At 40.0% G+C, this 12,491-nt stretch overlaps 1 protein-coding gene across 3 annotated transcripts in view; it reads right to left on the reverse strand.

Moving 5' to 3' along the window:
- The window catches only part of RASA2 (RAS p21 protein activator 2), a 117,568-nt gene that overhangs the window by 68,486 nt on the left and 36,591 nt on the right, over nt 1-12,491 (reverse strand). For all 3 annotated transcript variants that reach the window (XR_009551519.1, XM_060197488.1, XM_060197487.1), the window contains exon 5: nt 264-340. Coding sequence is in view for 2 of the 3 variants with exons in the window: in XM_060197488.1 (XP_060053471.1) it covers nt 264-340 (77 nt within the window). In the remaining variant the exon portion in view is untranslated. The remainder of the gene's footprint in view (nt 1-263; nt 341-12,491) is intronic.

Here is a 12,491-nt window from a genome sequence, read left to right on the forward strand (position 1 = left end):
ACTCCAGGACTGGAGAGAGAGAAAGAGAGAGAGAGAGAGAGAGACAAACACATTCCTATGCTGACTAGGGCTTAAACCTGGGTAATGGTAAGGCAATTGTCCTACCCAGTAAGTTATCTCTCTGGCCCCAAAGTTTCATTTCTGGAAAGAAAGAAGGAAAAAAAAAAAACCTGAAATAATAAGATAAAGGGTTGGCATAAAAGTTAAAGAATACAAGAGAGAGAGTTCTTTCTAGTTGTTTTTGGTGAAAGAGCAATGCTTACTGTACAACAAGCTGCTGGCACACAGTCCCGTTCTCTGTGATCAGTTCATTCAGTTTTAATTCAAGGTGAACTTTACCCTATAATGACAAAGAAAAAAATCTAAGTCATCTACATTATATTCATTGAAGGTATGCACTCTCCCCCTTTTTAAGTATTTACATTTTTTTTCTTATTGGGGGGATTAATAGTTGACAGTTGACAAAAATAAAGTAGTTGGTACATGTGTAACATTTCCAGAACCTGAAAACTTTCCCCTACACCCCAGAGTCCAATCCAGTCCAACTTCTGCCCCTTCTGTTCTTATTTTTCAACTACTCTCCATGACTGAGATCATCCCAAATTCATCCTTCTCTTTCTGGCTTATCTCACTTAACATGATTCTCTCAAGCTCTACCCAAAATGAGGTGAAGAAGGTGAATTCATTATTCTTAATAGCTGAGTAGTGTTCCATCGTGTATATAGAGAACTCTCTCAGCCATTCTGTTGTTGTTGGACACCTAGGTTGCTTCCAGGTTTTGGCTACTACACACTGGGTATGTACTTTTTCAAACGGTACTCACACTACTTAGTTATCCACTACCAGCAACCCTCACCACATGACTACTCATGCTAATGCTAGTTACTTGTTAACACTCAGCACCTCTTACTTGTTAAATGACTAGTAACTAACAGCGTAGATCAAAAGTCTGAAAGAAGCAGTAAATGCTTATATCAAACAACATTCAAATAAAAAAATTATGTACAGTTTAACAAATAGTCATGTATCTCAATTATCAGGGATCAAAGAGAAAATAACACTATTATAATAACACTATTAAAATAACATTTTAAGAAGACTTAAAATGAAATGAAAAATTATAAAACAAGAAAAGTGTAAGAATCAATTTGTTAGCCCTTAGCTTTGATCAAATAATGAGATGTATGGAATAGCTACAGTCTGAGAAAGCATGCTGGGAAGGGTAGAAATGCACAGATGGGGGAGACATAGAAGGAAGGGGGAGACAGCTTCGTGGTTATGCAAACAAACTCTAATGCCTGAGGGTCTGAAGTTCAATCTCCCACACCACCATATGCCAAAGCTGGGCTCTGGTTAAAAAAGAAAGAAAGGTGAGATATGGAGGTCTGGTGGTGGTAATTGTGCAAAGTTGTACCCCTCTTTTCCTATGGTTTTGTCAATGTTTCCTTTTCATAAATAAAAAATTTTAAAAAAAAGAACGAAGAAAGAAAGAAGGAAGGAAGGAAGGAAGGCACACACAGACACAGACACTGCTTCTAAGACACTCACAATCTAGCTGGGCAGACAATAAACAAAAGATGCCGCTATGTGTTTAACAAAATGGATGGAAAAATGGGACACCGAAAATAAATAAAGGAATACTTTCTTTTTAAATATTATCTTTATTTGTTGGATAGAGATAGCCAGAAAGTGAGAGGGTAGAGAAAGACAGAGAGGGAAAGAGACCTGCGCTTCACCACTCGAAGTTGTCCCCTTCAGGTAGGGACTGGGAGCTCCAACCTGCATCCCTGTGCACTGCATGTGCGCTCAACCAGGTGTGCCACCAACCAGCCCGGAATGCTTTTTTTTAAAAATATTTATTTTATTTATTTATTCCCTTTTGTTGCCCTTGTTGTTTTATTGTTGTAGTTATTATTGTTGTTGTCGTTGTTGGATAGGACAGAGAGAAATGGAGAGAGGAGGAGAGAAAGATAGACACCTGCAGACCTGCTTCACCGCCTGTGAAGCAACTCCCCTGCAGATGGGGAGCCAGGGTTCGAACCAGGATCCTTATGCCGGTCCTTGTGCTTTGCGCCACCTGCACTTAACCCGCTGTGCTGCAGCCCGACTCCCCTGGAATGCTTTCTTAAATAAACACGCACAAATAGATTTTTTTTTTAAAAATTCACCCGCAAACATAAAGCAAAAGCATTAACTTTTCCAGAAACAAAGGTGAAGGGAAAAGATAACCTATAGCTTTCTGTCCTGCCACCAGTGGTGAGTAATTCTCAACTGGTTGTGAGCAACTCCGAACTGGTTGAGAATCTGCTCTGGAAGACTTCCACCAAGCTGACAAGACAGATTCCCAGTGTCAAGTAGATTTTGGGTTCATCATCTCGTCACTGTTCCTCACTGGGATATCCTATTCAGACAGTCCTTCACAGAAAGCTATTCTGAACCTGCATCACTATCTTTCTTTTCTTTTCTTTTCTTTTTTCTTTTCTTTTTCTTTCTTTCTTCCTTCCTTTTCTTTCTTCCTCTCTCTCTCTTTCCCTCCCCCCCTCATTCCTTCCTTTCTCTTTCTTTTGCCTCCATGGTTATTGCTGGGGCGCGATGCCAGCACTAGGAATCCACTGCTTCTGGTGACCATCTTTTTATCCATTGTTGTTGTTGCTGTGGCTGTTGTTGTTGGATAGGACAGAGAGAAAATGAGAGAGATGGGGAAGACAGAGGGAGAAAGATAGACACCTGCAGACCTACTTCACTGCTTGTGAAGTGGCTCTCCTACAGGTGGGGAGCCGGGGGTTCCCCATTAAATAGATACAGTGCTAGGGTCCAACTAGGGGCCCTGAGCATTCAAAACATATGCTACACTGCGTTACTGCCTCAGATGCATTAAAAAAAATTACTTAAGGGAGTCAGGCGGTAGCACAATGGGTTAAGTGCATGTGGCACGAAGCGCAAGGACCAGCCTAAGGATCCCGGTTCAAGCCCCTGGCTCCCCCCCTTCAGGGGAGTCGCTTCACAAGCGGTGAAGCAGGTCTGCAGGTGTCTGTCTTTCTCTCCCCCTCTCTGTCTTATCCAACAACAACGACATCAGTAACAACAACTACAGCAACAATAAAAAAACAAGGGCAGCAAAGGGAAAATAAATAAATATAAAAAATTTAAAAAATTACTTATATATGTGAGAAGTAGAGAAATAGCAGAGGTGGGCTCACGAGGTGTCAGAAAGGTAAGCTCTAAAGAAACAAAGGCACTTAGCAGAGTAGAACTGGAACTAAGTTAAGTTGTCCACTAAAAAACCAGGCACAAATACTTAGAAAATCATGTCATTTATGAAGATGGTCCTGCCTTTGTCTTGCATTCCATATGCACAACTTCTACTATTAAAGAGGGGCTTTGACAGTCCGCTATACGTAGTCATTTGTAATGTCATTACACTAGACTTCTAACTGGTAGTTACTGCTATAACTCGCATGCACGTGTCACTTACGGGAACTAACATTTGCATCTCAGAACAGCCTGGCAATTTCAACATGTGTGCATTTTATAGTAGAATTTTTAGGTTAAAAAGACACTTCCCACTGCCTCTGGGGAAACACATGGGATCTACTCCACTTATGTAAAAGTTGAAACCATTAAAACAGAATATATTAAAGATAATCTCATTCACAACTAAAAATAATAGCATTCTATCACGTCAAATCTAGAAATAAAAAGATATGTAATGAGATTCTATTAGGAATGATTATCATCGAGTCAGAGCCTGCACCCAATGACTATTAAACAGAATATTCCTTTGATATTAGTCAACAACAACTTAATTGAGTATGAACCTGGTCAAGACACATACCGTCAGGGTGCAACATGGAATTAAAGAGAATCATGGGGGTTGACAAGGTAACTCTCTTGGGAGAACGCCTGCATTGTCACACACAAGACCCAGGCTTGAGGCCCCTGTGCACCACGTGGAGTATGACTTCTCAACTGTAGCACACTCCCTCGCTATCTGTTTGAATGGGAATTATGCACCTGATACTTACTCAAACACGTATGTATATATGAACATCATTACCCATATGCTGTGTGTGAACCAAGACACTGATTGATGGTATTTTGGTTGGTAGGAATTCAGTTTTTCTTTTTTACTTATCTAAATTTTTAAGTGTCCACTACTAATGTGCATTACGTTTAAGAAAAATAAACAAAACTGTTAAAAACTGAGCCCAGACTCCAGGTACTGCGGAAAGATGTGGTGCTGTGGTATATTTTCGTCTCTCCCACTCTTGGGAGAAACCTCTCCACTTCAGAACGGAAGAACAAGAGTGAGCAAGTCAGGCCAAAGGGGTCAAGCAAATGGCATGAAATAAAACTGGACTTTTCACGGTGAACCTAATGTGATACTGATTTATAAAGAGACACGTCTGAAATTGATGGTGTTTTCCCTATGATTTTTAAAAAATTTCTTTATTGGGTAATTAAAGATAAACAGTCAACAGTAAAATAAAATAAAATAGTTTGTACATGTGTAACATTTCTCAGTTTTCCACATAACAATTCAAACCCTACTAGGTCTTCCTCTGTCTTCCAGGACCTGAACCCTGGCCCCCACCCACCCGAGTCTTTAACTTTGGTGCAATACACCTAATATTTTAATGTAATGATTCTTCAGTAAGCACAATTTTAAAAAATGTTCAAAAATTCTAAAAGGGCACTTTTACACTGAAAAATTCTTATTCATTTTCCATTTTGTTGTATTGTTAGATTTAGATATGGGTATAAAGATAGGCGTGTTAGCATGTGTGTGTATGTATGCATACTCTGAAAATATTTATTTATTGCAGAGAAATTAAATTTATGTTCTATAGGGACTAGTACATGGTGTTAAAGCCTTACAATACTATCTTAATTTTCTTTGCCTTATCACAAAACACTACATTTTAACAACCATTACACATAAAAGAACTCAGTATGTTTTCTTTGGTTAAAATTTACTTCCTATGAGGAGGAAAAGTCCCAACTTTAGAACCTCTGATGAGTATTTCATAAATAGCAATTAGCTCTGTAATTCATCTGGAACCAATTTTTTCTAGAGAAAATTTTCTTCTGATCTAGAGTGGTTCAAGTCTTTGTTATTTCAGGTTTGTAACTTCACAAATGAAGTCTTTTAAAAAACTAAACCTTTACATTGTACCTCATTCAGCTATGTAAATTATGTATGTTTTATCAGTTACAGTTCTTTTATTGATTTTATTTATTTATTCCCTACAGCCCGACTCCCCCCTTTTTTTTTCTTAATGCCTGTTTAAATAGGTAGGGCAGAGACCATATTTAAAAAAACCTATAAAACAATCGATAACTTATGGCATGATCAAGAAATTCAAGATCAGCTTGTTGGGAAGGGCTTATTAGCTAAACAATTACATCAAAAGAATGTGATTGACGGCACATCTGGATTTACTGCTTGTGCGAGTTGTGAGATAAAACCCTTAATTAATGAGAACACCAACATCTCCATAGACGAGATCTGATTCAGTCAGTCTTATACAGACATGCCCTTTATCACAGCACCTAAGAAACAGAACATACTTAAAGCAGAGTGAGTTCAGGATCAAAGGGCTAGTAGAATGTCCATAGTTCAGTGAAGCCAAAAGAGGGTTTATAGGAAGAGGCTATAACACTGTCCACACTAACTTGACTTCCACAGTGAAGAGTAGCTGGAAGGGATGCCAAGGGAAGTAGGATGGTGAACAGGACCAGAAACTAGGAAGAGCAGGCTTCACAAAGGAGGGAAGGGTCAGTCAGCAAAAGCTGCTGGAAAGTCATTTAGGAGGACTGAAAGATGTCCCCTAGACTTAGGGACACAATGTCCTGGATAACATTTTTTGTTGTATTTGTTAGGACAGAAAGGGGAGGGGAGATACAAAGGGAGAGTGAGGGCAGGGTGGTAATGGACTCAGCTGAGCACATGTTACCAAGTGGAAGCACCTGTGTTCAAGTCCTCACTGTCCCCCCTACAGAGGGGAAGCTTCACAAGTAGGGGCTCAAACCTGGATCTTTGCACATGGTAGTATGTGCACTTAACTGAATGTGCTACCACCTGGCCCCCAACATTTTTAAGAGTGATGTATGCCTTTCCTCTGACCCACTGTAGGTTTGAAGGCTGATTATAGAGTTTGAAGGCTCACTGAGAAGAGAATGAATGATTTAATTCAGAACAGCAACAAAAACCTTCAAAACAGAGAAAAAGAAAAAGTGTTTAAAAATATTCTCAGGGCCAGGTGGTGGCACACCTGGTTAAGTGCAGACGTTACAGTGCTCAAAGGACCCAGATTCAAGCCCCTGGTCCCCATCTGCAAGGGCAAAGCTTCAGGAGTGGTGAAGCAGGGTTGTAGGTGTCTCTCAGTCTCCCACACTCCCTTCTCAAATTCTGTCTCTAACCAATATTAAATAAATAAATTTATAAAAAAATAATTTTCATGGGATACTCATAGTAATTTGAATGTTTAACAACTGAAAATGATTAACGTGGTGAACAGCAGTAATAAGGCATCTGGGAAACAACTCAAGTGAAGATGTTAAAGTTCGTAGCAATTTCCCAACTGTTTTGGTATAAAATCCATCTACTCACATTTCTATCGGAATCCTTCCATTTGAAGGTTGTTGCATTTCTGCGTGTTAGCACTGTCCTGAACCTTCAGAACTGGGGAGAAACTTACATACTGAAAGTCATATTTTTCCTAGGAGGTTCCCAGACAACACTAGGTTAATAATTGTGACATGTCGATTAGTGGGAAAGCTGTGAAACAGAGATACCAATCAACTCCTCCATCTAAACCCCCTTCCTTCAAAGCCTTGAACGAACTGCCTGGGGCCAGGTGGTGGCGCACCTGGTTGAGCGCACATGTTACACAGTGCACAAGAACCCAGGTTCAAGCCCCTGGTCCCCACCTTTAGAGGGAAAGCTTCATGAGTGGTGAAGCAGTGCTGCAGGTGTCTGTCTCTTTCCTATATCCCCCTTCCTTCTTGATTTCTGGCTGTCTCTGTCCAAAAAATTACAAAAAAAAAAACTTAAAAAAAAATTTATTAAATGAACTGCCCTACACAAAGCTACACGACTTGAGCCTTCAACTACATCTAGATGGTAGGGTAGACAGCTCACCTAAGCCTGGCTAGCTGTTCTCTCTAAACTATAGAACTGAGTCAGGTCTTAGAAAATGAGGGGGCTGTATGATTGTGTAGACTCAAAGGCTGATGTGGCATGTTTTTTTTCTCTAACCGTCAACAAGAGATTAGAGCAGATTTACAGAGAGAAGCATAAAGACCATGATGTGTAACTCATTAGTCACACACAAAAGGATACAAGGGAATCTCACTGAATAGTATTTTTTTTTCCTTTCCTTTTCACTTTGCAAAGTGAATCGTTTTTAAAACGAAGAAGGGAAGACAGAAAAATGTTAACTATTCTGTTTACAGAATGGAAAAAGAATCAGAACACAGGATTGAGATAGTGAGCATGTGGCCTCGTCGGGCACAGGGAACAGATGATTCAGCCCCCAAGGATTTGAGTGGGGAGCCAGGTGGGGATGGGGGTTTTAGACTTTGAAGATAAAGAACACAATTTATTGGGGTCGGGAGGTAGTGCACCTGGTTAAACGCACAGAGTACCAAGCAGAAGGACCCATGAAAGGATCCTGGTTTGAGCCCCCAGCTCCCTATTTGCAGGGGGATCTCTTTGCAAGCAATGAAGCAAGTCTGCAGGTGTCTACCTTTCTCTCCCCCTCTCTATCTTCCCCGCCTCTCAATTTCTCTCTGCCCTATCAAACAACAGCAGCAGCAGCAACAACAACGGAAAAAAGATGGCCTCCAGGAGCAGTGGATTCACAGTGCTGGCACTGGGCCCAAGTGATTACCCTGGAGGCAAAAAAGCAAAGCAAAACAAACAAACAAAAACAAAACACAACTTGTGTTCATGGTGGCCTCAAATGAGAGCCAACTCTTGTATGAAGCGGTCAACCCAAAGCAATCAAGCCACCTGATGTTTTAGTATACTTCATGAGAAACTGAAGTCATTTCAAAAGTAAATGGTCATCTAGACTGCCTCAGGTCTATTATTTTAAGTATCTAACTTCCACTTCAGAGGCAGCTCCTCCACTAATGTTCACTTGGCAACTTTCTAGTGTATGGTGACCATACTGAAGATCCTGTAATCATACTCCCAAGATGGCTCCTCTCTGGTTCTGTGAGCTAGTCTGAGCAGGCTTCTGTTCCCTGTACTCATGTGTTCCCTGAAAGACCCACCTAATAATCTCTTTTCATGACCAGCCGTACAGAGTAATGGAAGGCAGTCAGGTAAGCACTATGGTTGTGGCAGAACCAGACAAGTTCACTACTGAACTCTTGGCTCCTTCACTTAGTAGACCTGTGACTTTGGAGACATCTCTGAAATCTATGAACCTTATTTTCTTTATTTGTAAAACGAAGGTGATGCTACCTACCCACTTCACACTGCTATCTGAGAATTAAGTGAGATAGTGAGCATTAAACACTGTGTACTGTGTTTGGTATAAACTACTATGACTACTAACAGCTGTAATTAGACTGAGTTCCTGCTAAACTCGGTCTGTCTCAGATTTTTTTCCCCTCTGCCTTCATCAATTGCTTTTATTCTCCATGATATGTTTGGAAAATTTTATGCAAGTAAATAAGGTTACTGACAAAGTTATGAACCATGAACCACTTTCACATCCTTCATATACTTACAAAGTTAATTTAGTATTCCAGTTTGGAGGCCAAATAACAATATTCTCAATGGTACTATATAAACCTGAAGAACACTGCACCCCTTTCTGTGTCCTAAAAGTAATCTTCCTTCTAAAATTTATTCTAAACAGTGATTAGAAGGGGGTTGGGAGGTGGTGTGCCTGGTTAAGTGTACATATCACCATGTGCAAGTACCTGGGTTTGGGCCACCACTTCCCACCTATGGGGGCAGGGGGTACTTGATGAGTGATGAAGCAGGTCTGCAGGTGTCTATGTTTTTTTCTCCCACTCTATCCCCCCCAATTTCTCTCTCAAATTTCCTGTTAAATAAAATAGAAAGAAATACAAGAAAATGGCCCTTAGGAGTGGCGGATTTGTAGTGCTAGCATTGAGCTCAGCAATAACCTTGGCATCGATGGAAAAAAAAAAGAAAGTGAGCAGAAATTACTAAGTACCATTCAAACAGAACAGCTTTCAGGTGAATAACACATAAACATGAAATAAAATGTTAACACATCTAATAGGTAAATGCTGTTTCCAGAACTTTCATATTTCAGAGATGAGTTTGAACTACACCATCTAATCAAAGTTTGTCATGCAATACTAATTTTAAATTATAAGAAGTACTATGTAAAGTGAATTCTATTACCTGAGATGTGGGACCTTAATCATTTAACACACTTAACACAGGTCATAATAAAAACTAAAAAAAATTAAAAAAAAAAAAAGAATGCTGACTTTAAGGTATACCTTTTAAGGACACAATTCTGGATGAACTTTAAAAAAATATTTCACAATAAAAAGAAAGATGAAGGGGAGGAGAGGGGGGAGGGTGAGAGAGGGAGATGGGGGAGGGAGAGGACACTAAAGCATCACTCTGGCACAAGTAACACTATCACAGAATCACCTCCTAGTCTGTAATTAAGTATATCTTTTTAAAAAATATCCTCAAATTTCATTTTGGTTCAAAATCCCAAAACCTTTTCTAATCTTTTTGCTGAGATAATTTTTTAATTTTTTAAAAAATTTCTTTATTGGGGAATTAATGTTTTACATTCAACAATAAATAAAAGTTTGTACATGCATAGCATTTCCAAGTTTTCCATATAATAATACAACCCCCACTATGTCATCCTTCACAGAGATAATTTTAAAAAAGAAAAACTGGTACTTTAACACATTCATAGCTTCCTCTGCTGTTTGATTAAAGGCATACTAAGAAAATGGATAACTGACTGACAGGTAGGTGGTAAACAGGAAATACTGCATGTTGTACAGCAATTCACAGCTACAAAGTAGCCATATAAGTGTTTCACTGCATTCTCACAATCATGAGTAATCAGGGCATCTTTTATTACTATTTTTGTAACAGCAGAATCCAAGATGGGTAGAATCAAGCATGAAAATTAGGATAGTTTTTTTTTTTTTAAGATTTTATTTATGAAGATAGATAGACAGATAGATAGATAGATAGATAGACAGACAGACAGCAAAAGAACCAGACATTACTCTGGCACATGTACTGCCAGGGATTGAACTCAGGACCTCATGTGTGAGAATCCAATGCTTTATCCACAGCACTACCTCTTGTAGCACAAAATTAGGAAATTTATGTTCTGACTTTTAGTTTAAAATCCTTTCCACATTGTCACCTTGTCTGTCACGAGCTAATCCACCATACTGTGTAACTGGAGCCTTTGAACAGCAGTTATCGAAAGGAAAAAGCAAACAAACAAAAAAAACCATCAAAATAGAGTAGAGTGGATAAAACAAGGAAAGTGATCAATTCTGTTTTATGTTAAAATTGGTTTTTAGGGAGTCGGGCTGTAGCGCAGCGGGTTAAGCGCAGGTGGCGCAAAGCACAAGGACCGGCATAAGGATCCTGGTTTGAACCCCGGCTCCCCACCTGCAGGAGAGTCGCTTCACAAGAGGTGAAGCAGGTCTGCAGGTGTCTATCTTTCTCTCCTCCTCTGTCTTCCCCTCCTCTCTCCATTTCTCTCTGTTCTATCCAACAACGACAACAACAATAATAACTACAACAATAAAACAACAAGGGCAACAAAAGGGAATAAATAAAAAAAAAATTGGTTTTTAGCATGTTTTAATTTACTGTGTCATTTAATATCTTGTAAATTAAAACTCTAACCTAATATTCATGTTTTTGAGACTTTTATCAAAGAGGATGCTTGAGCAGTTATGAGGAAACAAGACATGCCACCACTGTTCTGCAAACAGCTGTGTGTGTGTGTGTGTGTGTGTGTGTGTGTGACTTCTTTCTTGTCTTAAACTTCTGTTTGAGTCACAGCGGCAAATTATAACTTCCTATAGACAGGAAGAATTCTGCTTGCAGTCGTGCCCTCGGGAGATGGTTTCACAATCCTCACCATATTTCACAAATAAATAAGATTACAAAGAAAACCAAAAAAAAAAAAAAAAAAAAAAAAGGATTCCATTTAGACGAATATAACAATTTCTAAGAGCAACTCAGGCTTATCAGAAACAAATAGGAAGTCATGTACGGAATCTTTAAGATCTGTTATTTGGGTAAGAAGAAAGAAGAGCTTTCGAAAGAAATACCTTTTTCAGTGAAAAGAAAGGTGAATAACAGGAAGGGTGGGTGTGGGAATGAAGGCTCAGCATGCTGGGCCCTGGGATGGCTGGAATGAAATAGCAACCCTTTACTGGAGAGTAAACAGAGTGCCCTAATGACAACAGATGAAATCAAAGACTTCTAGGGAGTTACCTCAGAGTTTTCTCTTACAACCTTACATCTCTTTTCCCTTACAATCTATTCTCTCCCTAAGAAGCAACTTCTGATATGCTAATGTGGTTCAAACAAAAGAAGGAAGGTAGAAAAAAATAGCCCATCTGGACTGGGAGGTAGCTCACCCAGTAGGTACCATGAGTGGGGACTTGGGCTAGAGTTCCCTTTGCATGAGAACACCCTGCAAAAAGGAAGTTTCACAAGAGGAGGAGCAGTGCTCTGGTATCTCTCCTCTCTTGCCCTCTCTAGCCTCAACTTCTATTAAGAAAAAGTGTGCCAAGAGCAAACCCTCCCCCCACCCCAGTGAAAACCCTGGTGGGAAACAAGTCCTTTCTAACACAGCCACCTCAAACTTAGACAAGTGCACACACAGGCTCTCTCCTTCTTCCTCCTCTTCTTCCCCTCTTTCTCCTCCTCCCCCTCCTTTTTCAGATAATTTTTTTATTGTTGTTGTAGTTATCATTGTTGTTGTTATTGATATCATCATTGTTGGATAGCACAGAAGAAATGGAGAGAGATGGGGAAGACAGAGAGGGGGAGAGAAAGAGAAACACCTGGAAACCTGCTTCATCTGTGAAGCGACTCCCATGCAGGTGAGAAGCCAGGGGCTGGAACCAAGATCCTTATGGCAGTCCTTGCACTTCACGCCACGTATGCTTAACCTGCTGTGCGACCTCCCGACCCCCTTTTTCAGATAATTTTTATGTTAATTTATTTTGGAAAGAGACAGAGAGAAAGTGAGAGGGGAGGGGGAGGGGGGGTTGAGAGGGAGAGAGAAAGACCTACTTCAGGTGAGGATCGGGGGCTTGAACCTGGGTCCTTGTGCACTGCACTGTGTGAGCTCAGGCAGGTGCACCACCCCTCAACTCCTCGCATGCAGTATCTTAAACTCATGTGACACAGACAGTCCCTTCCAGCTATATTTTGTCCAAAGCTCTATAACATTTAGCAACAGAATTAGGAATAAGGCATAATAAGCCCC

The sequence above is a fragment of the Erinaceus europaeus genome, chromosome 9 (genome assembly GCF_950295315.1).
Source record: "Erinaceus europaeus chromosome 9, mEriEur2.1, whole genome shotgun sequence".
NCBI classification, from domain to species: Eukaryota; Metazoa; Chordata; class Mammalia; order Eulipotyphla; family Erinaceidae; genus Erinaceus; species Erinaceus europaeus.